The 25,026-nt window shown below is 43.9% G+C and overlaps 1 protein-coding gene across 1 annotated transcript in view; it reads right to left on the bottom strand.

Moving 5' to 3' along the window:
• The window catches only part of LOC134988793 (transient receptor potential cation channel subfamily M member 2-like), a 734,670-nt gene that overhangs the window by 104,440 nt on the left and 605,204 nt on the right, over positions 1-25,026 (bottom strand). The window contains exon 27 of the mRNA XM_063950575.1: positions 20,417-20,583. Within this exon, the coding sequence (XP_063806645.1) occupies positions 20,417-20,583 (167 nt within the window). The remainder of the gene's footprint in view (positions 1-20,416; positions 20,584-25,026) is intronic.

The following is a 25,026-nucleotide window of genomic DNA, read 5'->3' as shown; positions in this document are numbered from 1 at the left end:
AGCAACACTATTACTACCACTGCTAATTAACCACCTAACTGGCATGGTCAGAACACATGTGACAGTGCCACCCCACTGTGTCCCCCAGTTTTTGATGAGGAGATCCATTCTGCAGACATGCATAAGTGGTGGTTTTAAGTGTGGGTTAGCAGGGTCGGTGACGGCCCAGTGTATGGGTCGGTGACGGCCCAGTGTATGGGTCGGTGAGGGCCCAGTGTATGGGTCGGTGAGGGCCCAGTGTATGGGTCGGTGAGGGCCCAGTGTATGGGTCGGTGAGGGCCCAGTGTATGGGTCGGTGAGGGCCCAGTGTATGGGTCGGTGAGGGCCCAGTGTATGGGTCGGTGATGCCCAGTGTATGGGTCGGTGATGGCCCAGTGTATGGGTCGGTGATGGCCCAGTGTATGGGTCGGTGAGGGCCCAGTGTATGGGTCGGTGACGGCCCAGTCTAGGGGTCGGTGACGGCCCAGTCTAGGGGTCGTGGTGGCCCAGTGTATGGGTCGGTGATGGCCAGGGTATGGGTCGGTGATGGCCCAGTGTATGGGTCGGTGAGGGCCCAGTGTATGGGTCGGTGACGGCCCAGTCTAGGGGTCGTGGTGGCCCAGTGTATGGGTCGGTGACGGCCCAGTGTATGGGTCGGTGACGGCCTAGTGTATGGGTCGGTGACGGCCCAGTCTAGGGGTCGGTGAAGGCCCAGTCTAGGGGTCGGTGACGGCCCAGTGTATGGGTCGGTGATGGCCCAGTGTATGGGTCGGTGATGGCCCAGTGTATGGGGCGGTGAGGGCCCAGTGTATGGGTCGGTGAGGGCCCAGTGTATGGGTCGGTGAGGGCCCAGTGTATGGGTCGGTGACGGCCCAGTCTAGGGGTCGGTGATGGCCCAGTGTATGGGTCGGTGATGGCCCAGTGTATGGGTCGGTAATGGCCCAGTGTATGGGGCGGTGAGGGCCCAGTGTATGGGTCGGTGAGGGCCCAGTGTATGGGTCGGTGAGGGCCCAGTGTATGGGTCGGTGACGGCCCAGTGTATGGGTCGGTGAGGGCCCAGTGTATGGGTCGGTGAGGGCCCAGTGTATGGGTCGGTGAGGGCCCAGTCTAGGGGTCGGTGATGGCCCAGTGTATGGGTCGGTGAGGGCCCAGTGTATGGGTCGGTGAGGGCCCAGTGTATGGGTCAGTGAGGGCCCAGTGTATGGGTCAGTGAGGGCCCAGTCTAGGGGTCAGTGAGGGCCCAGTCTAGGGGTCAGTGAGGGCCCAGTCTAGGGGTCAGTGAGGGCCCAGTCTAGGGGTCGGTGACGGCCCAGTCTAGGAGTCGGTGACAGCCCAGTCTAGGGGTCGGTGACGGCCCAGTCTAGGGGTCGGTGACGGCCCAGTCTAGGGGTTGGGATGTTCATCCTAGTAATAGCAACACTATTACTACCACTGCTAATTAACCACCTAACTGGCATGGTCAGAACACATGTGACAGTGCCACCCCACTGTGTCCCCCAGTTTTTGATGAGGAGATCCATTCTGCAGACATGCATAAGTGGTGGTTTTAAGTGTGGGTTAGCAGGGCGGCTGCCCAGGCGCTACTGCCTAAGGGCACGGCCGCAGTCACCCTACACCCATTGCCCGCACCACGCTGGCCTCCTCAGACCCGAGTGGCTGCTTCCTGAAAAATTAGAGGGCATGGCCTCGTGAGAAGGGGTGCAGCCACTCATCCATTTTTTTGGTGCTATGGGGGGGCATACCCAGCCTATAAGGGGCTCTGTATGGCATAACGTGTATAAGGGGCTCTACCTGACAAAGTGTGTAAGGGGCTCTTCCTGGCACAAAGTGTATAAAAGGGGCTCTTCCTGGCACAAATTGTATAAAATTGGCTCTACCTGGCGTAAAGTGTGTAAGGGGCTCTTCCTGGTGTAAAGTGTATAAAAGGGGCTCTACCTGGTGTAAAGTGTGTACAAGAGGATTTTCCTTGCGTATTGTGTATAAGGGGCTCTGCTGTACTGTGGTGTAATACGTGTAAGGGGCTCTAAAATGGCATACTGTGTATAACGGGTACTAAAGTAGAGATGAGCGCCTGAAATTTTTCGGGTTTTGTGTTTTGGTTTTGGGTTCGGTTCCGCGGCCGTGTTTTGGGTTCGAACGCGTTTTGGCAAAACCTCACCGAATTTTTTTTGTCGGATTCGGGTGTGTTTTGGATTCGGGTGTTTTTTTTCAAAAAACACTTAAAAAACAGCTTAAATCATAGAATTTGGGGGTCATTTTGATCCCAAAGTATTATTAACCTCAAAAACCATAATTTACACTCATTTTCAGTCTATTCTGAATACCTCACACCTCACAATATTATTTTTAGTCCTAAAATTTGCACCGAGGTCGCTGTGTGAGTAAGATAAGCGACCCTAGTGGCCGACACAAACACCGGGCCCATCTAGGAGTGGCACTGCAGTGTCACGCAGGATGTCCCTTCCAAAAAACCCTCCCCAAACAGCACATGACGCAAAGAAAAAAAGAGGCGCAATGAGGTAGCTGTGTGAGTAAGATTAGCGACCCTAGTGGCCGACACAAACACCGGGCCCATCTAGGAGTGGCACTGCAGTGTCACGCAGGATGGCCCTTCCAAAAAACCCTCCCCAAACAGCACATGACGCAAAGAAAAAAAGAGGCGCAATGAGGTAGCTGTGTGAGTAAGATTAGCGACCCTAGTGGCCGACACAAACACCTGGCCCATCTAGGAGTGGCACTGCAGTGTCACGCAGGATGTCCCTTCCAAAAAACCCTCCCCAAACAGCACATGACGCAAAGAAAAAAAGAGGCGCAATGAGGTAGCTGTGTGAGTAAGATTAGCGACCCTAGTGGCCGACACAAACACCGGGCCCATCTAGGAGTGGCACTGCAGTGTCACGCAGGATGTCCCTTCCAAAAAACCCTCCCCAAACAGCACATGACGCAAAGAAAAAAAGAGGCGCAATGAGGTAGCTGACTGTGTGAGTAAGATTAGCGACCCTAGTGGCCGACACAAACACCGGGCCCATTTAGGAGTGGCACTGCAGTGTCACGCAGGATGTCCCTTCCAAAAAACCCTCCCCAATCAGCACATGATGCAAAGAAAAAGAAAAGAAAAAAGAGGTGCAAGATGGAATTGTCCTTGGGCCCTCCCACCCACCCTTATGTTGTATAAACAAAACAGGACATGCACACTTTAACCAACCCATCATTTCAGTGACAGGGTCTGCCACACGACTGTGACTGATATGACGGGTTGGTTTGGACCCCCCCCCAAAAAAGAAGCAATTAATCTCTCCTTGCACAAACTTGCTCTACAGAGGCAAGATGTCCACCTCATCATAACCCTCCGATATATCACCGTGTACATCCCCCTCCTCACAGATTATCAATTCGTCCCCACTGGAATCCACCATCTCAGCTCCCTGTGTACTTTGTGGAGGCAATTGCTGCTGGTCAATGTCTCCGCGGAGGAATTGATTATAATTCATTTTAATGAACATCATCTTCTCCACATTTTCTGGATGTAACCTCGTACGCCGATTGCTGACAAGGTGAGCGGCGGCACTAAACACTCTTTCGGAGTACACACTTGTGGGAGGGCAACTTAGGTAGAATAAAGCCAGTTTGTGCAAGGGCCTCCAAATTGCCTCTTTTTCCTGCCAGTATAAGTACGGACTGTGTGACGTGCCTACTTGGATGCGGTCACTCATATAATCCTCCACCATTCTATCAATGTTGAGAGAATCATATGCAGTGACAGTAGACGACATGTCCGTAATCGTTGTCAGGTCCTTCAGTCCGGACCAGATGTCAGCATCAGCAGTCGCTCCAGACTGCCCTGCATCACCGCCAGCGGGTGGGCTCGGAATTCTGAGCCTTTTCCTCGCACCCCCAGTTGCGGGAGAATGTGAAGGAGGAGATGTTGACAGGTCGCGTTCCGCTTGACTTGACAATTTTGTCACCAGCAGGTCTTTCAACCCCAGCAGACTTGTGTCTGCCGTAAAGAGAGATCCAAGGTAGGCTTTAAATCTAGGATCGAGCACGGTGGCCAAAATGTAGTGCTCTGATTTCAACAGATTGACCACCCGTGAATCCTTGTTAAGCGAATTAAGGGCTCCATCCACAAGTCCCACATGCCTAGCGGAATCGCTCCGTGTTAGCTCCTCCTTCAATGTCTCCAGCTTCTTCTGCAAAAGCCTGATGAGGGGAATGACCTGACTCAGGCTGGCAGTGTCTGAACTGACTTCACGTGTGGCAAGTTCAAAGGGCATCAGAACCTTGCACAACGTTGAAATCATTCTCCACTGCGCCTGAGACAGGTGCATTCCACCTACTATATCGTGCTCAATTGTATAGGCTTGAATGGCCTTTTGCTGCTCCTCCAACCTCTGAAGCATATAGAGGGTTGAATTCCACCTCGTTACCACTTCTTGCTTCAGATGATGGCAGGGCAGGTTCAGTAGTTTTTGGTGGTGCTCCAGTCTTCTGTACGTGGTGCCTGTACGCCGAAAGTGTCCCGCAATTCTTCTGGCCACCGACAGCATCTCTTGCACGCCCCTGTCGTTTTTTAAAAAATTCTGCACCACCAAATTCAAGGTATGTGCAAAACATGGGACGTGCTGGAATTTGCCCATATTTAATGCACACACAATATTGCTGGCGTTGTCCGATGCCACAAATCCACAGGAGAGTCCAATTGGGGTAAGCCATTCCGCGATGATCTTCCTCAGTTGCCGTAAGAGGTTTTCAGCTGTGTGCGTATTCTGGAAAGCGGTGATACAAAGCGTAGCCTGCCTAGGAAAGAGTTGGCGTTTGCGAGATGCTGCTACTGGTGCCGCCGCTGCTGTTCTTGCGGCGGGAGTCCATACATCTACCCAGTGGGCTGTCACAGTCATATAGTCCTGACCCTGCCCTGCTCCACTTGTCCACATGTCCGTGGTTAAGTGGACATTGGGTACAACTGCATTTTTTAGGACACTGGTGAGTCTTTTTCTGACGTCCGTGTACATTCTCGGTATCGCCTGCCTAGAGAAGTGGAACCTAGATGGTATTTGGTAACGGGGGCACACTGCCTCAATAAATTGTCTAGTTCCCTGTGAACTAACGGCGGATACCGGACGCACGTCTAACACCAACATAGTTGTCAAGGCCTCAGTTATCCGCTTTGCAGCAGGATGACTGCTGTGATATTTCATCTTCCTCGCAAAGGACTGTTGAACAGTCAGTTGCTTACTGGAAGTAGTACAAGTGGGCTTACGACTTCCCCTCTGGGATGACCATCGACTCCCAGCAGCAACAACAGCAGCGCCAGCAGCAGTAGGCGTTACACGCAAGGATGCATCGGAGGAATCCCAGGCAGGAGAGGAATCGTCAGAATTGCCAGTGACATGGCCTGCAGGACTATTGGCATTCCTGGGGAAGGAGGAAATTGACACTGAGGGAGTTGGTGGGGTGGTTTGCGTGAGCTTGGTTACAAGAGGAAGGGATTTACTGGTCAGTGGACTGCTTCCGCTGTCACCCAAAGTTTTTGAACTTGTCACTGACTTATTATGAATGCGCTGCAGGTGACGTATAAGGGAGGATGTTCCGAGGTGGTTAACGTCCTTACCCCTACTTATTACAGCTTGACAAAGGGAACACACGGCTTGACACCTGTTGTCCGCATTTCTGGTGAAATACCTCCACACCGAAGAGCTGATTTTTTTGGTATTTTCACCTGGCATGTCAACGGCCATATTCCTCCCACGGACAACAGGTGTCTCCCCGGGTGCCTGACTTAAACAAACCACCTCACCATCAGAATCCTCCTGGTCAATTTCCTCCCCAGCGCCAGCAACACCCATATCCTCCTCATCCTGGTGTACTTCAACACTGACATCTTCAATCTGACTATCAGGAACTGGACTGCGGGTGCTCCTTCCAGCACTTGCAGGGGGCGTGCAAATGGTGGAAGGCGCATGCTCTTCACGTCCAGTGTTGGGAAGGTCAGGCATCGCAACCGACACAATTGGACTCTCCTTGTGGATTTGGGATTTCGAAGAATGCACAGTTCTTTGCTGTGCTGCTTTTGCCAGCTTGAGTCTTTTCATTTTTCTAGCGAGAGGCTGAGTGCTTCCATCCTCATGTGAAGCTGAACCACTAGCCATGAACATAGGCCAGGGCCTCAGCCGTTCCTTGCCACTCCGTGTCGTAAATGGCATATTGGCAAGTTTACGCTTCTCCTCCGACAATTTTATTTTAGGTTTTGGAGTCCTTTTTTTTCTGATATTTGGTGTTTTGGATTTGACATGCTCTGTACTATGACATTGGGCATCGGCCTTGGCAGACGACGTTGCTGGCATTTCATCGTCTCGGCCATGACTAGTGGCAGCAGCTTCAGCACGAGGTGGAAGTGGATCTTGATCTTTCCCTAATTTTGGAACCTCAACATTTTTGTTCTCCATATTTTAATAGGCACAACTAAAAGGCACCTCAGGTAAACAATGGAGATGGATACTAGTATACAATTATGGACTGCCTGCCGAGTGCAGACACAGAGGTAGCCACAGCCGTGAACTACCGTACTGTACTGTGTCTGCTGCTAATATAGACTGGTTGATAAAGAGATGTCTATGTAACTATGTATGTATAAAGAAAAAAGAAAAAAAAAACCACGGTTAGGTGGTATACAATTATGGACGGACTGCCTGCCGAGTGCAGACACAGAGGTAGCCACAGCCGTGAACTACCGTACTGTACTGTGTCTGCTGCTAATATAGACTGGTTGATAAAGAGATGTCTATGTAACTATGTATGTATAAAGAAGAAAGAAAAAAAAACCACGGTTAGGTGGTATACAATTATGGACGGACTGCCTGCCGAGTGCAGACACAGAGGTAGCCACAGCCGTGAACTACCGTACTGTACTGTGTCTGCTGCTAATATAGACTGGTTGATAAAGAGATGTCTATGTAACTATGTATGTATAAAGAAGAAAGAAAAAAAAACCACGGTTAGGTGGTATACAATTATGGACGGACTGCCTGCCGAGTGCAGACACAGAGGTAGCCACAGCCGTGAACTACCGTACTGTTCTGTGTCTGCTGCTAATATAGACTGGTTGATAAAGAGATGTCTATGTAACTATGTATGTATAAAGAAGAAAGAAAAAAAAACCACGGTTAGGTGGTATACAATTATGGACGGACTGCCTGCCGAGTGCAGACACAGAGGTAGCCACAGCCGTGAACTACCGTACTGTACTGCGTCTGCTGCTAATATAGACTGGTTGATAAAGAGATGTCGTAGTAGTATGTATGTATAAAGAAGAAAAAAAAACCACGGTTAGGTGGTATATACAATTATGGACGGGCTGCCGAGTGCCGACACAGAGGTAGCCACAGCCGTGAACTACCGCACTGTACTGTGTCTGCTGCTAATATATAGACTGGTTGATAAAGAGATAGTATACTCGTAACTAGTATGTATGTATAAAGAAAGAAAAAAAAACCACGGTTAGGTGGTATATACAATTATGGACGGGCTGCCGAGTGCCGACACAGAGGTAGCCACAGCCGTGAACTACCGCACTGTACTGTGTCTGCTGCTAATATAGACTGGTTGATAAAGAGATAGTATACTCGTAACTAGTATGTATGTATAAAGAAAGAAAAAAAAACCACGGTTAGGTGGTATATACAATTATGGACGGGCTGCCGAGTGCCAACACAGAGGTAGCCACAGCCGTGAACTACCGCACTGTACTGTGTCTGCTGCTAATATATAGACTGGTTGATAAAGAGATAGTATACTCGTAACTAGTATGTATGTATAAAGAAAGAAAAAAAAACCACGGTTAGGTGGTATATACAATTATGGACGGGCTGCCGAGTGCCGACACAGAGGTAGCCACAGCCGTGAACTACCGCACTGTACTGTGTCTGCTGCTAATATAGACTGGTTGATAAAGAGATAGTATACTCGTAACTAGTATGTATGTATAAAGAAAGAAAAAAAAACCACGGTTAGGTGGTATATACAATTATGGACGGGCTGCCGAGTGCCGACACAGAGGTAGCCACAGCCGTGAACTACCGCACTGTACTGTGTCTGCTGCTAATATATAGACTGGTTGATAAAGAGATAGTATACTCGTAACTAGTATGTATGTATAAAGAAAGAAAAAAAAACCACGGTTAGGTGGTATATACAATTATGGACGGGCTGCCGAGTGCCGACACAGAGGTAGCCACAGCCGTGAACTACCGCACTGTACTGTGTCTGCTGCTAATATATAGACTGGTTGATAAAGAGATAGTATACTCGTAACTAGTATGTATGTATAAAGAAAGAAAAAAAAACCACGGTTAGGTGGTATATACAATTATGGACGGGCTGCCGAGTGCCGACACAGAGGTAGCCACAGCCGTGAACTACCGCACTGTACTGTGTCTGCTGCTAATATAGACTGGTTGATAAAGAGATAGTATACTCGTAACTAGTATGTATGTATAAAGAAAGAAAAAAAAACCACGGTTAGGTGGTATATACAATTATGGACGGGCTGCCGAGTGCCGACACAGAGGTAGCCACAGCCGTGAACTACCGCACTGTACTGTGTCTGCTGCTAATATATAGACTGGTTGATAAAGAGATAGTATACTCGTAACTAGTATGTATGTATAAAGAAAGAAAAAAAAAACACGGTTAGGTGGTATATACAATTATGGACGGGCTGCCGAGTGCCGACACAGAGGTAGCCACAGCCGTGAACTACCGCACTGTACTGTGTCTGCTGCTAATATATAGACTGGTTGATAAAGAGATAGTATACTCGTAACTAGTATGTATGTATAAAGAAAGAAAAAAAAACCACGGTTAGGTGGTATATACAATTATGGACGGGCTGCCGAGTGCCGACACAGAGGTAGCCACAGCCGTGAACTACCGCACTGTACTGTGTCTGCTGCTAATATAGACTGGTTGATAAAGAGATAGTATACTCGTAACTAGTATGTATGTATAAAGAAAGAAAAAAAAACCACGGTTAGGTGGTATATACAATTATGGACGGGCTGCCGAGTGCCGACACAGAGGTAGCCACAGCCGTGAACTACCGCACTGTACTGTGTCTGCTGCTAATATAGACTGGTTGATAAAGAGATAGTATACTCGTAACTAGTATGACTATAAAGAAAGAAAAAAAAACCACGGTTAGGTGGTATATACAATTATGGACGGGCTGCCGAGTGCCGACACAGAGGTAGCCACAGCCGTGAACTACCGCACTGTACTGTGTCTGCTGCTAATATAGACTGGTTGATAAAGAGATAGTATACTACTAATATTATATATACTGGTGGTCAGGTCACTGGTCACTAGTCACACTGGCAGTGGCACTCCTGCAGCAAAAGTGTGCACTGTTTAATTTTAATATAATATTATGTACTCCTGGCTCCTGCTATAACCTATAACTGGCACTGCAGTGCTCCCCAGTCTCCCCCACAATTATAAGCTGTGTGAGCTGAGCACAGTCAGATATATATATACATTGATGCAGCACACTGGGCTGAGCAGTGCACACAGATATGGTATGTGACTGAGTCACTGTGTGTATCGTTTTTTTCAGGCAGAGAACGGATATATTAAATAAAACAAACAACTGCACTGTCTGGTGGTCACTGTGGTCGTCAGTCACTAAACTCTGCACTCTCTTCTACAGTATCACAGCCTCAGGTCAATCTCTCTCTCTCTCTCTCAACCCTAATCTAAATGGAGAGGACGCCAGCCACGTCCTCTCCCTATCAATCTCAATGCACGTGTGAAAATGGCGGCGACGCGCGGCTCCTTATATAGAATCCGAGTCTCGCGAGAATCCGACAGCGTCATGATGACGTTCGGGCGCGCTCGGGTTAACCGAGCAAGGCGGGAGGATCCGAGTCTGCTCGGACCCGTGAAAAAAACATGAAGTTCGTGCGGGTTCGGATTCAGAGAAACCGAACCCGCTCATCTCTATACTAAAGTGTGGTATATGTGGTATAGGACCCCTAAAAAATGAACTGGGTGGATTGTTAAATAGTGACTATGAAAAAGCAGAGTTATTGAATAAATTCTTCTCGTCTGTATTTACTAGAGAGGAAAAAATGGTAGGAAGTAAGGGTAAGAACCAAAATTACTTCTCGTGTTTAAGTGAGGATGTAGTCAAAGAACGACTGAATAGAATTAATATCAATAAATCACCGGGGCCATATGGACTGCACCCAAGGGTTCTCAAGGAGCTAAGCTCAGAGATAGCAAGGCCATTACATTTAATCTTTAAAGCTTCCATCAAAATCTAACTCTCTCTGCACATGTTACATCTGCCCCACCTGCAGTGCACATGGTTCTGCCCATTAGAGAAAAATGTTGCTGATGCAATCAGGTCTGAATTAGGCTCTTAGTCACACGTTCTGCTCTGTATACAGACTCAGTCACACACACTATACACGTTCTGTTCTGTATACAGACTCAGTCACACACACTATACATGTTCTGTTCTGTATACAGACTCAGTCACACACACTGTACATGTTCTTATCTGTATACGGACTCAGTCACACACGCTATACATGTTCTTATCTGTATACAGACTCAGTCACACACACTGTACATGTTCTTATCTGTATACAGACTCAGTCACACACACTGTACATGTTCTGTTCTGTATACAGACTCAGTAACACACACTATACATGTTCTGTTCTGTATACAGACTCAGTCACACACACTGTACATGTTCTGTTCTGTATACAGACTCAGTAACACACACTATACATGTTCTGTTCTGTATACAGACTCAGTAACACACACTATACATGTTCTGTTCTGTATACAGACTCAGTCACACACACTGTACATGTTCTTATCTGTATACAGACTCAGTCACACACACTATACATGTTCTTATCTGTATACAGACTCAGTCACACACACTGTACATGTTCTTATCTGTATACAGACTCAGTCACACACACTGTACATGTTCTGTTCTGTATACAGACTCAGTAACACACACTATACATGTTCTGTTCTGTATACAGACTCAGTCACACACACTATACATGTTCTTATCTGTATACAGACTCAGTCACACACACTACACATGTTCTGTTCTGTATACAGACTCAGTCACACACACTATACATGTTCTTATCTGTATACAGACTCAGTCACACACACTGTACATGTTCTGTTCTGTATACAGACTCAGTAACACACACTATACATGTTCTGTTCTGTATACAGACTCAGTAACACACACTATACATGTTCTTATCTGTATACAGACTCAGTCACACACACTACACATGTTCTGTTCTGTATACAGACTCAGTAACACACACTATACATGTTCTGTTCTGTATACAGACTCAGTAACACACACTATACATGTTCTGTTCTGTATACAGACTCAGTCACACACACTATACATGTTCTGTTCTGTATACAGACTCAGTCACACACACTGTACATGTTCTGTTCTGTATACAGACTCAGTAACACACACTATACATGTTCTGTTCTGTATACAGACTCAGTCACACACTATACATGTTCTTATCTGTATACAGACTCAGTCACACACACACTACACATGTTCTGTTCTGTATACAGACTCAGTCACACACACTATACATGTTCTAATCTGTATACAGACTCAGTCACACACACTGTACATGTTCTGTTCTGTATACAGACTCAGTAACACACACTACACATGTTCTGTTCTGTATACAGACTCAGTAACACACACTATACATGTTCTGTTCTGTATACAGACTCAGTAACACACACTATACATGTTCTGTTCTGTATACAGACTCAGTCACACACTATACATGTTCTTATCTGTATACAGAGTCAGTCACACACACTGTACATGTTCTGCTCTGTATACAGACTCAGTAACACACACTATACATGTTCTGTTCTGTATACAGACTCAGTCACACACACTATACATGTTCTGTTCTGTATACAGACTCAGTCACACACACTACACATGTTCTGTTCTGTATACAGACTCAGTAACACACACTATACGTGTTCTGTCCTGTATACAGACTCAGTAACACACACTATACATGTTCTGTTCTGTATACAGACTCAGTCACACCCACTATACATGTTCTGTTCTGTAAACAGACTCAGTCACACACACTATACATGTTCTTATCTGTATACAGACTCAGTCACACACACTGTACATGTTCTTATCTGTATACAGACTCAGTCACACACACTATACATGTTCTTATCTGTATACAGACTCAGTCACACACACTGTACATGTTCTTATCTGTATACAGACTCAGTCACACACACTGTACATGTTCTGTTCTGTATACAGACTCAGTAACACACACTATACATGTTCTGTTCTGTATACAGACTCAGTCACACACACTATACATGTTCTTATCTGTATACAGACTCAGTCACACACACTACACATGTTCTGTTCTGTATACAGACTCAGTCACACACACTATACATGTTCTTATCTGTATACAGACTCAGTCACACACACTGTACATGTTCTGTTCTGTATACAGACTCAGTAACACACACTATACATGTTCTGTTCTGTATACAGACTCAGTCACACACACTATACATGTTCTTATCTGTATACAGACTCAGTCACACACACTACACATGTTCTGTTCTGTATACAGACTCAGTCACACACACTATACATGTTCTTATCTGTATACAGACTCAGTCACACACACTGTACATGTTCTGTTCTGTATACAGACTCAGTAACACACACTATACATGTTCTGTTCTGTATACAGACTCAGTAACACACACTATACATGTTCTTATCTGTACACAGACTCAGTCACACACACTACACATGTTCTGTTCTGTATACAGACTCAGTAACACACACTATACATGTTCTGTTCTGTATACAGACTCAGTAACACACACTATACATGTTCTGTTCTGCATACAGACTCAGTCACACACTATACATGTTCTTATCTGTATACAGACTCAGACACACACACTGTACATGTTCTGCTCTGTATACAGACTCAGTAACACACACTATACATGTTCTGTTCTGTATACAGACTCAGTCACACACACTATACATGTTCTTATCTGTATACAGACTCAGTCACACACACTACACATGTTCTGTTCTGTATACAGACTCAGTAACACACACTATACATGTTCTGTTCTGTATACAGACTCAGTAACACACACTATACATGTTCTGTTCTGTATACAGACTCAGTCACACACACTATACATGTTCTGTTCTGTAAACAGACTCAGTCACACACACTATACATGTTCTTATCTGTATACAGACTCAGTCACACACACTATACATGTTCTGTTCTGTATACAGACTCAGTAACACACACTGTACATGTTCTGTTCTGTATACAGACTCAGTCACACACATTATACATGTTCTTATCTGTATACAGACTCAGTCACACACACTACACATGTTCTGTTCTGTATACAGACTCAGTCACACACACTGTACATGTTCTGTTCTGTATACAGACTCAGTAACACACACTATACATGTTCTGTTCTGTATACAGACTCAGTAACACACACTATACATGTTCTGTTCTGTATACAGACTCAGTCACACACACTGTACATGTTCTGTTCTGTATACAGACTCAGTCACACACACTATACATGTTCTTATCTGTATACAGACTCAGTCACACACACTACACATGTTCTGTTCTGTATACAGACTCAGTCACACACACTATACATGTTCTGTTCTGTATACAGACTCAGTAACACACTATACATGTTCTGTTCTGTATATAGACTCAGTAACACACACTATACATGTTCTGTTCTGTATACAGACTCAGTCACACACACTGTACATGTTCTGTTCTGTATACAGACTCAGTCACACACACTATACATGTTCTTATCTGTATACAGACTCAGTCACACACACTACACATGTTCTGTTCTGTATACAGACTCAGTCACACACACTGTACATGTTCTGTTCTGTATACAGACTCAGTAACACACACTATACATGTTCTGTTCTGTATACAGACTCAGTCACACACACTATACATGTTCTGTTCTGTATACAGACTCAGTAACACACACTATACATGTTCTGTTCTGTATACAGACTCAGTCACACACACTGTACATGTTCTGTTCTGTATACAGACTCAGTAACACACACTATACATGTTCTGTTCTGTATACAGACTCAGTAACACACACTGTACATGTTCTGTTCTGTATACAGACTCAGTAACACACACTATACATGTTCTGTTCTGTATACAGACTCAGTAACACACACTATACATGTTCTGTTCTGTATACAGACTCAGTAACACACACTATACATGTTCTGTATATAGACTCAGTAACACACACTGTACATGTTCTGTTCTGTATACAGACTCAGTCACACACACTGTACATGTTCTGCTCTGTATACAGACTCAGTAACACACACTGTACATGTTCTGTTCTGTATACAGACTCAGTAACACACACTGTACATGTTCTGTTCTGTATACAGACTCAGTAACACACTGTACACGTTCTGTTCTGTATACAGACTCAGTCACACACACTGTACATGTTCTGTTCTGTATACAGACTCAGTCACACACACACTGTACATGTTCTGTTCTGTATACAGACTCAGTCACACACTCTGTACATGTTCTGTTCTGTATACAGACTCAGTCACACACTGTACATGTTCTGTTCTGTATACAGACTCAGTCACACACTGTACATGTTCTGTTCTGTATACAGACTCAGTAACACACACTGTACATGTTCTGTTCTGTATACAGACTCAGTAACACACTATACATGTTCTGTTCTGTATACAGACTCAGTCACACACACACTGTACATGTTCTGTTCTGTTCTGTATACAGACTCAGTAACATACACTGTACATGTTCTGTTCTTTATACAGACTCAGTCACACACACTGTACATGTTCTGTTCTGTATACAGACTCAGTAACACACACTGTACATGTTCTGTTCTGTATACAGACTCAGTAACACACTATACATGTTCTGTTCTGTATACAGACTCAGTCACAAACACTGTACATGTTCTGTTCTGTATACAGACTCAGTAACACATACTGTACATGTTCTGTTCTGTATACAGACTCAGTCACACACTGTACATGTTCTGTTCTGTATACAGACTCAGTAACACACTATACATGTTCTGTTCTGTATACAGACTCAGTCACACGCTGTACATGTTCTGTTCTGTATACAGACTCAGTCACACACTGTACATGTTCTGTATACAGACTCAGTCACACACTGTACATGTTCTGTTCTGTATACAGACTCAGTAACACACACTGTACATGTTCTGTTCTGTATACAGAGTCAGTCACACACACTGTACATGTTCTGTTCTGTATACAGACTCAGTAACACACACGGTACATGTTCTGTTCTGTATACAGACTCAGTAACACACTATACATGTTCTGTTCTGTATACAGACTCAGTCACACACACTGTACATGTTCTGTTCTGTATACAGACTCAGTCACACACACTGTACATGTTCTGTTCTGTTTACAGACTCAGTCACACACACTGTACATGTTCTGCTCTGTATACAGACTCAGTAACACACTATACATGTTCTGTTCTGTTTTCGGACTCAGTCACACATACTGTACATGTTCTTTTCTGTATACAGACTCAGTAACACACACTGTACATGTTCTGTTCTGTATACAGACTCAGTAACACACACTATACATGTTCTGTTCTGTATACAGACTCAGTAACACACACTGTACATGTTCTGTTCTGTATACAGACTCAGTCACACACACTATACATGTTCTGTTCTGTATACAGACTCAGTCACACACACTGTACATGTTCTGTTCTGTATACAGACTCAGTCACACACACTGTACATGTTCTGTATACAGACTCAGTCACACACTGTACATGTTCTGTTCTGTATACAGACTCAGTAACACACTATACATGTTCTGTTCTGTATACAGACTCAGTCACACACTGTACATGTTCTGTTCTGTATACAGACTCAGTCACACACTGTACATGTTCTGTTCTGTATACAGACTCAGTCACACACTGTACATGTTCTGTTCTGTATACAGACTCAGTAACACACACTGTACATGTTCTGTTCTGTATACAGACTCAGTAACACACACTGTACATGTTCTGTTCTGTATACAGAGTCAGTCACACACACTGTACATGTTCTGTTCTGTATACAGACTCAGTAACACACACTGTACATGTTCTGTTCTGTATACAGACTCAGTAACACACTATACATGTTCTGTTCTGTATACAGACTCAGTCACACACACTGTACATGTTCTGTTCTGTAAACAGACTCAGTCACACACACTGTACATGTTCTGTTCTGTATACAGACTCAGTCACACACTGTACATGTTCTGTTCTGTATACAGACTCAGTAACACACACTGTACATGTTCTGTTCTGTATACAGACTCAGTAACACACACTGTACATGTTCTGTTCTGTATACAGAGTCAGTCACACACACTGTACATGTTCTGTTCTGTATACAGACTCAGTAACACACACTGTACATGTTCTGTTCTGTATACAGACTCAGTAACACACTATACATGTTCTGTTCTGTATACAGACTCAGTCACACACTGTACATGTTCTGTTCTGTATACAGACTCAGTAACACACTATACATGTTCTGTTCTGTATACAGACTCAGTCACACATGCTGTACATGTTCTTTTCTGTATACAGACTCAGTCACACACACTGTACATGTTCTGCTCTGTATACAGACTCAGTCACACACACTGTACATGTTCTGTTCTGTATACAGACTCAGTCACACACACTGTACATGTTCGGTTCTGTATACAGACTCAGTCACACACACTGTACATGTTCTGCTCTGTATACAGACTCAGTAACACACACTGTACATGTTCTGTTCTGTATACAGACTCAGTCACACACACTGTACATGTTCTGTTCTGTATACAGACTCAGTAACACACACTGTACATGTTCTGTTCTGTATACAGACTCAGTAACACACACTATACATGTTCTGTTCTGTATACAGACTCAGTAACACACACTGTACATGTTCTGTTCTGTATACAGACTCAGTAACACACACTGTACATGTTCTGTTCTGTAAACAGACTCAGTCACACACACACTGTACATGTTCTGTATACAGACTAAGTAACACACACTATACATGTTCTGTTCTGTATACAGACTCAGTCACACACACTGTACATGTTCTGCTCTGTATACAGACTCAGTCACACACACTGTACATGTTCTGCTCTGTATACAGACTCAGTCACACACACTGTACATGTTCTGTTCTGTATACAGACTCAGTCACACACACTATACATGTTCTGTTCTGTATACAGTCTCAGTCACACACACTGTACATGTTCTGTTCTGTATACAGACTCAGTAACACACACTGTACATGTTCTGTTCTGTATACAGACTCAGTCACACACACTATACATGTTCTGTTCTGTATGCAGACTCAGTGACACACACTCTACATGTTCTGTTCTGTATACAGACTCAGTCACATGTTCTGTTCTGTATACAGACTCAGTCACACACACTGTACATGTTCTGTTCTGTATACAGACTCAGTAACACACACTGTACATGTTCTGTTCTGTATACAGACTCAGTCACACACACTATACATGTTCTGTTCTGTATGCAGACTCAGTCACACACACTGTACATGTTATGTTCTGTATAAAGACTCAGTAACACACACTGTACATGTTCTGTTCTGTATACAGACTCAGTCACACACACTGTGTGAGCTGTTGGAGGTAGTGTATTTTTAGCACACAACACTAACTCATTGCAAATGCAATCTTTAATGAATGGGTGGGGTGTGTTCAAACTGAAATCTAAATTGCAGTGTAAAAATAAAGCAGCCAGTATTTACCATGCACGGAAACAAAATAACCCACCCAAATCTAACTCTCTCTGCACATGTTACATCTGCCCCACCTGCAGTGCACATGGTTCTGCCCATTAGAGAAACATTTCTGCTGCGATAAGGTCTGAAATATATATATATATTGTATAGTGTGTGTGACTGAGTCTGTATACAGAGCAGAACAGAACTTGTATAGTGTGTGTGACTGAGTCTGTATACAGAGCAGAACAGAACTTGTATAGTGTGTGTGACTGAGTCTGTATACAGAGCAGAACAGAACTTGTATAGTGTGTGTGTGACTAAGTCTGTATACAGAGCAGAACAGAACTTGTATAGTGTGTGTGACTGAGTCTGTATACAGAGCAGAACAGAACTTGTATACTGTGTGTGTGACTGAGCCTGTATACAGAGCAGAACAGAACTTGTATAGTGTGTGTGACTGAGTGAACAGAACTTGTATACTGTGTGTGACTGAGTCTGTATATGGAGCAAAACAGAACTTTTATAGTGTTTGTGACTGAGTGAACAGAACTTGTATACTGTGTTTGACTGAGTCTGTATATGGAGCAAAACAGAACTTTTATAGTGTTTGTGACTGAGTCTGTATATGGAGCAGAAAAGAACTTGTATACTGTGTGTGACTGAGTCTGTATATGGAGCAGAACAGAACTTGTATACTGTGTGTGTGACTGAGTCTGTGTGTGGAGCAGAACAGAACTTGTATAGTGTGTGGCTGAGTCTGTATACGGAGGAGAACAGAACTTGTATACTGTGTGGCTGAGTCTGTATACGGAGCAGAACAGAACTTGTATAGTGTATGTGTGACCGAGTCTGTATTCGGAGCAGAACAGAACTTGTATAGTGTGTGTGTGTGACTGAGTTTGTATAAGGAGCAGAACAGAACTTGTATACTGTGTGTGATTGAGTCTGTATATGGAGCAGAACAGAACTTGTATAGTGTGTGTAACAGAGTCTGTATTCGGAGTACAACAGAATGTGCATAGTGTGTGTGACTCAGTGTGTATATGGAGCAGAACAGAACTTGTATAGTGTGTGTGACTGAGTCTGTATACGGAGCAGAACAGAACTTGTATAGTATGTGTGACTGCGTCTATATACAGAGCAGAACAGAACTTGTATAGTGTGTGTGACTGAGTCTGTATACAGAGCAGGACAGAACTTGTATACTGTGTGTGACTGAGTCTGTATATGGTGCAAAACAGAACTTTGATAGTGTTTGTGACTGAGTCTGTATACGGAGCAGAACAGAACTTGTATACTGTGTGTGACTGAGTCTGTATATGGAGCAGAACAGAACTTGTATACTGTGTGTGTGTGACTGAGTCTGTGTATGGAGCAGAACAGAACTTGTATAGTGTGTGTGACTGAGTCTGTATTCGGAGCAGAACAGAACTTGTATAGTGTGTGTGTGACTGAGTCTGTATATGGAGCAGAACAGAACTTGTATAGTGTGTGTAACAGAGTCTGTATTCGGAGTACAACAGAATGTGCATAGTGTGTGTCAGTCTGTATATGGAGCAGAACAGAACTTGTATAGTGTATGTGACCGAGTCTGTATTCGGAGCAGAACAGAACTTGTATAGTGTGTGTGTGTGTGTGTGTGTGTGTGTGTGTGTGTGTGTGTGTGTGACTGAGTCTGTATATGGAGCAGAACAGAACTTGCATAGTGTGTGACTGAGTCTGTATACGAGCAGAACAGAACTTGTATAGTGTGTGTGACTGAGTCTGTATACAGAGCAGAACAGAACTTGTATAGTGTGTGTGACTGAGTCTGTATACAGAGCAGAACAGAACTTGTATAGTGTGCGTGTGACTGAGTCTGTATACAGAGCAGAACAGAACTTGTATAGTGTGTGTGACTGAGTCTGTATACGGAGCAGAACAGAACTTGTATAGTGTGTGTGTGACTGAGTCTGTATACAGAGCAGAACAGAACTTGTATAGTGTGTGTGACTGAGTCTGTATACGGAGCAGAACAGAACTTGTATTGGAAAAAACACACACACACGTATGTATATATATATATATATATATATATATATATATATATACATACGTGTGTGTGTGTGTGTATACAGTATATACACACACACACACACACACACAAACACGTGTGTCACAGATGTGTTGTCTTCTGTTGCTGAGATGCAAATGTCTTTTTGGGATAGCAGGAGTGCACATACGGATGCATCCACTATCCATTCACTTTACATCTGTGACATGTGAAGTTGTGTCATCTATATACCTGGCAATAGAGAGCCCTCAAATTGCCCAACAGGTGACAATCTCCTTGTTTCAGCTATTCACATACCTACCTCATATACACTTGTCCCATACACAATAGACATATACATACAACCCATATATACACATTCTGTATACATTTCCATACCTCCCATGGCACCATCTCATCTGGTACTGGGTAACGTGTCACATCGGAGTTTGGATATTGCAGAATCCTGGAATTCACATGGAATAAACACTGCTTTTCCCCATTGGAATCAGAATCTGATGTGTCTTTTCCATCTGCCTCTGTGGAAACACTGTGTACTGGTCGGGCTGGGGATGGAGGAAGAAGAGAAGTTATAGAGGAAAGATCATCAATATTCTCAGTAATAAACATAGAAACATAGAATGTGACGGCAGATAAGAACCACTTGGCCCATCTAGTCTGCCACTTTTTTTTTATCCTTTAGGCAATCTCAACCCTTTTTGAACCTTAATTCTTTGTATGGATATTCATATGCCTATCCCAAGCATGTTTAAATTGCTCTACAGTCTTAGCCTCTACCACCTCTGATGGGAGGCTATTCCACTTATCCACTACCCTTTCTGTGAAATAATTTTTCCTTAAATTTCCCCTGAACCTCCCCCCCTCCAGTGTCAGTGTATGTCCTCGATTTCTAATACTTCTCTTCCTTTGAAGAATGTTTCCCTCCTGAACTTTGTTAAGACCCTTGATATATTTGAAAGTTTCTATCATGTCTCCCCTTTCCCTACTCTACTCCACACTATACATGTTAAGATCTTTTAGCCTTTCTGGGTAAGTTTTGTGATGTAGGCCACGCACCATTTTAGTTGCCCTTCTTTGTACACTCTCTAATGTATTTATTTATTTCTGGAGATATGGTCTCCAGAACTGGACACAGAATCCCAGATGGGGACGCACCAATGACCTATATAGTGGCATTATCACTTCTTTTTTCCTGCTACTGATTCCTCTCCCTATGCAACCAAGCATCTGACTTGCCTTCCTCATTGCTTTGTTGCATTGCTTTCCTGCCTTCAAGTCACTTGAAATAGTGACTCCTAAATCCCTTTCCTCCTCAGTAGTTTCCATTATAGTACCCTTGATACTATAATTAGCCTTTGGGTTTTTGAGACCCAAGTGCATGATTTAGCATTTTTTAGCATTAAACTGTAGTTGCCACGTTCTTGACCATTTCTCAAGCCTACCTAGGTCATCAATCATTTGTTTTACACCTCCCGGTGTGTCTACCCTGTTGCATATCTTTGTATCATCTGCAAAAAGGCATACCTTCCCTTTAATACCATCTGCAATGTCACCAACAAAGATATTAAAAAGAACTGGACCAAGTACAGATCCCTGGGGTACTCCACTGGTAACATATCCCTCCATAGATTGCACTCCATTTACTACAACTGTCTGTTTCCTATCCTGCAACCAGGTTCTTATCCATTTAACCATTTTATAATCCACCCTCACGCTTTCAAGTTTATTTAGCAGTCTGCGATGTGGGACAGTGTCAAATGCCTTACTAAAGTCTAGATATGCTACATCTACAGCTCCCCCTTGAGCTATTATTTTCGTCACAAAGTCAAAAAAGTCAATAAGATTTGTTTGGCATGATCTCCCACCAGTAAATCCATGCTGTTTTGGATCCTGTAAGTTGTTTGATTTAAGATATTCCACAACTCTTTCTTTTAATAGTTTTTCCATAACTGATGTAAGGCTTACTGGTCTGTAGTTACTTGCTTCTTCCTTGCTTCCACTTTTGTGCAGGGGAACTACATTTGCTCTTTTCCAGTCCTCTGGAATAGCACCTGTATTTAGTGACTGGTTAAATAATTCTGTTAAAGGTGTAACCAGCACATCTTTTAGCTCTTTGAGTCTCCTTGGGTGTATCCCATCTGGTCCCATTGATTTATCCACTTTTAGTTTTGAAAGTTCTGTTAGGACCTTCTCCTCTGTAAATGTACTTTCGTCTACCTTATTTTTATGAATGTCCTTGCAACTTAACTGTGGCCCCATCCCTTCTTCTGTAGTAAATACTGAGCAAAAGTAATTATTTAGGTGATCTGCTATTGCCTTGTCTCCCTCCACCAAATGCTCACTCTCTGTCTTAAGTCTTATTATTCCTCCATTTGATTTTCTCCTTTCGCTTATATACTTAAAAAAAAGTTTTGCCCCCTTTATCTACTGACTGGGACATTTTTTCCTCAGCTTCTGCCTTTGCACGTCTGATCACTTTCTTAGCATCCTTCCGTCTGTCCAGATACACCTCTTTGTCGTTATTGTTTTGAGTCTGTTTGTATTTCCTAAAAGCCATCTTTTTTGCTTTCACACTAGTTGATACTTCTTTTGTGAACCACAATGGCTTCCTTTTCCCTCTTGTTTTTCCTAACCCTTTTGATACAAAGGTCTGTTGCACTTAGTATTGCACTTTTTAGTTTTCCCCACCTCTCCTGCACCCCTTCCAAGTTCCTCCAGTCCACCAATGAATCACTTAAACATCTCCCCATTTTTGCAAAGTCAGCATTCCTAAAATCCAACACCTTTGTTTTTGTGTGACAGGAGTTGGATCCTGTCTTTATACTAAACCATACTGCTTGATGATCCTGGATCCCAGGTGCTCACCCACATATATATCAGATATCCTATCACCAATAATCATACACTAATATACTATCATAATAGTATCATACACTGATATATCTCCCTATGTATATACTAGTATCCCACACTGATACGAGGGCCCACCATGATCTTAGGTTACAGAACCCACTTGCCCAGTGCTTCACCTATAAAAAGCCTCCTTTCCAGAACTATAATCATTCACCGGTACTTGGCAGCCGCCAGGACTTCAGCTGTAAGTAGTGTAAGCTTAAGATCAGACACATACAGATATGTTTTCCAAACAGCACAATAAATGTTTTTCTGAACAAGTCTCTGAAACGATACAAGTCTTTTCCACGGTAGAGAACTGTGGTAGATAGAGAATAGGATCTGCAGATATACTGTAATAAAGGTCGGTTTTAAAACTGATCAAAAATCAAATGGTAAAATGACGCTTGTGACGACATGTGATGACACAGCTGGCGCGTCGTGTCGCTCAGTGGTAAAAGACACGTGGTTACTTTCCTAGCCCTGGTCCTACACATGGACTTCACCAATTGCCAATATGTTATTAGTTATATGTTAGGCAATATTGTATTATATTGTATGATATTATTGTTACAAGGGTACAGTTATGTTTTCAATGTATATATATGAATGTATTGGTTATTCTGCTATAGTTTGTAAAATAATGTTTCCCCATGTGACGATCAGATAACCTATGTATTTGCTCTGTCTGGGAAGATACAGCCAGTCTCAGATGTCAGGCCATACACCCCCCTCATTCTTCCCCACACAATGGATTCCAGGCCACACAATCAGATTAAGTAAGGTTACTTTAGTTAACATCTATTGTGGCCTAGGGGACATGCCTGGGCATGTGAAAATAGGGTTGCTCTGAAACTGTCTGGGGGTGTCGCCTTATTGTAGGAAAGACAAAGGTTTGATAATAGCAAAGAGGGGACGTGAGACAGAGGTAGAGAGAGTGGCAGGAGACTGGCTAAGAAGTAATGTTCTGTCAGGAGCTCCAGGAGGGATTGTCGTGTAGAATTGGATCACAGAAGTGTGCTGAACTGGGTTATAACCTATTCTGTTAATAAACCACTGTTGGTTTTTCATCTACCACCGTGACTGAGTGATTTTGAACCCAATATCTTCACATTTGGCGGCAGCAGTGGGATCACTCAAGACACCAGCAGAAAGGTATAAACCACAGCAGGCAATGGATTCCGCCCCGCTATGCTACCGTTACAGCAAGAAGGATCAACTACAGGACCTCTGTCGAGCAAGACGGATTGAGTTTAATACAGTGGATACCAAGGAATTCCTAATTGGAAAACTGGCTCAATGGGACGTTGAGCACCCTTGTGATAAGGAGGAAGAGGAGGATATGGTCGAGGCCTCAGCGGAGGAGACCAGTAATGGAACCAGGGCAGTGGAGCTTGTGGTTGGAAGTTTGTCAGCATATCGGCAGGCTGAGAAGCCGGATCTTTTATTTATAGTTTCCAAAATGCAGTACATTTGGGAGTACTGGAATGAAGCTCAGTGGGAAATCAGCAGGTGGAGAGTATCCAGCATACAGGACAAGTTGTGTCATCTGGGGAATGCGTTCATGCACTGCAGAAGTGAAGCAGCCACATGGAATCTGCTGGGGGAGCCAGAGTTTGAGGAATTCAGGGAGGAAGTGATCGCCACAGTGGCCCAAATGACACAAAGGATACAATATACAGAGACGGAAGGGCAAGTGCAGAGTAAATTGCCTTCCCGGACAGAGCCAGAGGAAGTGGCATTGGATCGGGGGCCCCTGGATACCCCAGCATGGCGAGGCCAGTGTTACAGGGTGGATGCGGAAAGGCACCACCTGCAACAGCTTCTCCCATACCCAAGGGAAGAAGTTGCCCAGTGGTCTATACGGAAGGAAGCACACGAAGTGAAGACAGCAGTGAGCGCAATCCAGGCACCCCAGGAGGAACTGCACTACAACTTCCCTTTTGCTGAGATGGAGGATGAGGACTTAGTGAGAGAGTGTCAAGAACTGTCTGCCCAGTATGTTACACTGGAAAAGAACGACCTTGACCAGGTGGATGCAAGGAAGCACTGTCTGCAACCCGTTCTCTTGTCCCTGGGGGAATGTCACAGTGAAA

Source organism: Pseudophryne corroboree, chromosome 2 (assembly GCF_028390025.1).
Source record: "Pseudophryne corroboree isolate aPseCor3 chromosome 2, aPseCor3.hap2, whole genome shotgun sequence".
NCBI classification, from domain to species: domain Eukaryota; kingdom Metazoa; phylum Chordata; class Amphibia; order Anura; family Myobatrachidae; genus Pseudophryne; species Pseudophryne corroboree.
This window is presented reverse-complemented; position numbering and strand designations above follow the sequence as displayed.